The 3,252-nt window shown below is 32.4% G+C and overlaps 1 protein-coding gene across 1 annotated transcript; it reads left to right on the plus strand.

Annotated features, from left to right (window-relative positions):
• The first annotated feature begins 2,455 nt into the window (after positions 1–2,455).
• LOC110032345 lies at positions 2,456–3,176 on the plus strand. Its single transcript, XM_020735938.1, has one exon. It carries the CDS (start codon positions 2,766–2,768, stop codon positions 2,997–2,999), a length of 234 nt encoding a protein of 77 aa, XP_020591597.1. The 5' UTR covers positions 2,456–2,765; the 3' UTR covers positions 3,000–3,176.
• The last annotated feature ends 76 nt before the right edge of the window (positions 3,177–3,252 follow it).

Here is a 3,252-nt window from a genome sequence, read left to right on the forward strand (position 1 = left end):
TATATATATATATATATATATATATATATATATATATATCGATTGATTTCAATGATAAATTTTTGCTAAGCATAGGCACGAGAACATATTTATTCGGGCAGAGTGACGCTTCAATTATTTACTTAGTTTCTAACAAAGATGTTACGCATTGAAAACGACACAAAAATATGCAATCATTGAAGCTCGCACGAACTATCAATTTTTTGGCAAGGGAATATTGTTTTTTAATCCAGTCAAATCTCATTTTATTTGTATCTTTTTTTGGCAAATTAATTCATTATAATAATAATAATAATAATAATAATACAAGATTTTAAAAAAGAGTGCAATAATACAGCCAATATTTAATGATTATGAAAAAATTAAGTATAAGGAATATTCACTTCTTCTCTACAAGAAAAAAAAAAGAAAAAATTGATTTTTTTCATAAAAAAATTTATGTTAAGGTGTTTATTACAATTAAATTATTTAAAAAAAAATATTATAGGAAAAAAAATTAACTTCATTTTAAAAATTTATAATTGAATTATGATACTTAATATTGGCAAATCAATATTAATCAACCACTTATTCTTAAAACTTATTTAATTGAAAAACTTTTTATTAAATGAGTCATACCAAATAAATGGGGCATTTGCATATATAACATTAGAAATATTTTTATTAACAAATATAACATTAATTTTCATCTATTTTTTAAATTCTCACTTAAATTTCAAAATTCATCCTAAAATCCTAACCTAAATTTTCCTTTTCTATCGAATTATTAATGATTTAGGGTCTGTTTGGGGCAGCTGTAGCTTATTGAATAATCTGCTGATAAGTTGATTAAAAATAATCTACTGATAAGCTAGATGTGGTGGATGTGGTGGCTATTACAAATTTTATTTTTATTTTTTTTATTTTTGGAAAACTCAGACCGTAGCCAAAAAGCTATCATCGCACCTAGACAGGTGAGGTGTGAAAATACTGTTTTCAGCGATTTGAAAACGCATGTGCTACCAAAATGTAGTTTACCCAAACAGGTCAAGTGTATTTTCAAAACGTCACTACACCAAATAAACTGCCTCAAACAAACCCTTAACCGTGATACAAGGGCATAAATACACCCATTAAATAGTCTTCAGAATATCATCCAAGTGTTATTTTGTAAATACCATTATTTTGAGTGATGTGTTTGTAAATAAAATATTGGTATTGAATTGATATGTTTACTAGTGACACAATCAAATAATTGATAATTTGATAAAAATGAAAAAATATGTGCTGAAAATTTATCATACATTTTGATATTTTAGTGAGAATGGAAAAAAGCCATTAGATTTGTAAAAACCCATATCTTGGGTAATATTTGTAAATAGCCCAAACATATTACACCTAATTAAAAAAAAAACAGGACAGTCCTTCATAATTGAAAGAATAAAGTAATTAAAAGGTAAAAATTTAAAAAAAAAATGGGACTAATTACATGTAGACCATACAAAAGTATTGATATTTATAAATTAATCGTCAAAGTGGCTTTATTTCTAACAAAGGAATTGATATATTTATGTGTGAAAATTAATAATAAAAATAAAAATATGTGGGCGCTCAGCTCGCTAAAAAATACCTATATTCCTAGAAAGTTAGAGTTTTGACTAGGGCTATCAAAATGGCTCGTTGTTCATTAACAGCTCATGTTCGGCTCATAAAAAAGCTCGTGTTTGACCCGTTCACTAGGTTAACAAGCCGAACACTAACAAAGAACAAAGATTTGTTTGTTCGTGTTCGGCTCGTTTTGACTCGAAATACTACTCATCCATTATATATATAAATAAATATATATATTGATGAATAGTATTTTTAAAACATTAACCGAGTGCATGGCTACAAAAATTTCTAATCAATTAAAAGTATTAATTAAAAAAATAGAATAAAAAATATTAAATTAGATTCAATTGATGTTTTAATATAAATAATAAATTTTAAATCTTGACTAAACCCTTAGCATCTTATGGTTGTGATTAGGATTGTCAAAATGGCACTTTGTTCGTGAACAACTCGTGTTCGACTCGCTAAACAAATGAGTCGAACATGAACACACTTTTTGAGCTTGAAATATAAAAGAGCCGACCGCGAGTACACCCTTAGTTTTGGAGAAATTATTGCGTACGGACACTGCATGCATCTCTGCACATCTCTGCATGCGGTGCCGATCCTGACCGTAGATCACGGTGATCTACGGTCAGGATTATTTTCGTTTTTTTTTTAAAAATTTAGGTGGGGCCCACCGAAATACATCGAGACCGTAGATCATGTGATTTATGGTCCGGTTGATATTTTATCATGAATTTCAATATGTAAGAGAGCATTTGAAAAGTGAGCGAAAAAGGAGGGTTGGGTTTGTAAATAGTAAATTTTGGATGGTGGGTTTGCAATAAAAGCTTTCCTTTTTCCAAATAGAAGGAAAGGGAATGCTCTTTCCTTTCCCATGTGACCTCTCCTTCCTCTTTCGTACTCCAATCCAAACTGCTCGCTCTGCAGTCGAGAAAACCCTAGAGAGCGGAACCACTATCGCTGACAGAGCGACTGAGGAGAGATAAAGCATGATCCCACTCCACTACCATCCTCTCTGCTCTTCTTCTGGTTAAACGCCCGGCAGAGGAAAACCGAACCAGTAACTCTCTTACAAGCCGCAAGACCCTTTTACTTTATGGTTTCTGCTTTCCGCGATTTCCCTCTTTGTTTCTATAAACAAGAAGAGGTGGAGGGGAGTAGGAGCTGATATGTTGGCCGTCGCTGTAAGAATGGCGATCGCGGCGGTGGAGGCTGCCATGGCGGAGGAGGTGGAGGAGAAGGGGTTGGGCTTGAGGAGGAGGCTTGTGAGGAGGATTTACTGGAAGCTGAGAGCGGAGATTCGACGGAGATCTGGTAAGCGGGAGCGATTTAGCTCTCGATATGATCCTTTCAGCTACGCTCTTAACTTCGATGATGGTGATTCGTGTCTTGAGAGTTTTTGATCCGTATCATGCATCGATCTCGTCCTATCTTTTCCTATCCTATCTTTGATTTCGGGTTCAGCCGTTGTGTAAATGGGTAATGTTTTAAGGATTAGGGTTCTTGATTTCTGTGCTTTGAGTTGTTTCTATGCATTGATGAAGGTCAAATAGTGGATTAAAATGGTGACTGCTCGCCCACGAGTTTGAATCTTAGATTCGTTTTTTTTTTTTTTTTTTTTTTTTTTTTTTTTTTTTTTTTTTTTTTTTTGTTGGG

Source organism: Phalaenopsis equestris, unplaced genomic scaffold, assembly GCF_001263595.1.
Source record: "Phalaenopsis equestris unplaced genomic scaffold, ASM126359v1 Scaffold000926, whole genome shotgun sequence".
In the NCBI taxonomy this organism is placed as follows: Eukaryota; Viridiplantae; Streptophyta; class Magnoliopsida; order Asparagales; family Orchidaceae; genus Phalaenopsis; species Phalaenopsis equestris.

Bases quoted from the DNA above. Each gene is read 5' to 3' on its own strand.
- LOC110032345 (XM_020735938.1), top strand. From the start codon at position 2,766: ATGTTGGCCGTCGCTGTAAGAATGGCGATCGCGGCGGTGGAGGCTGCC.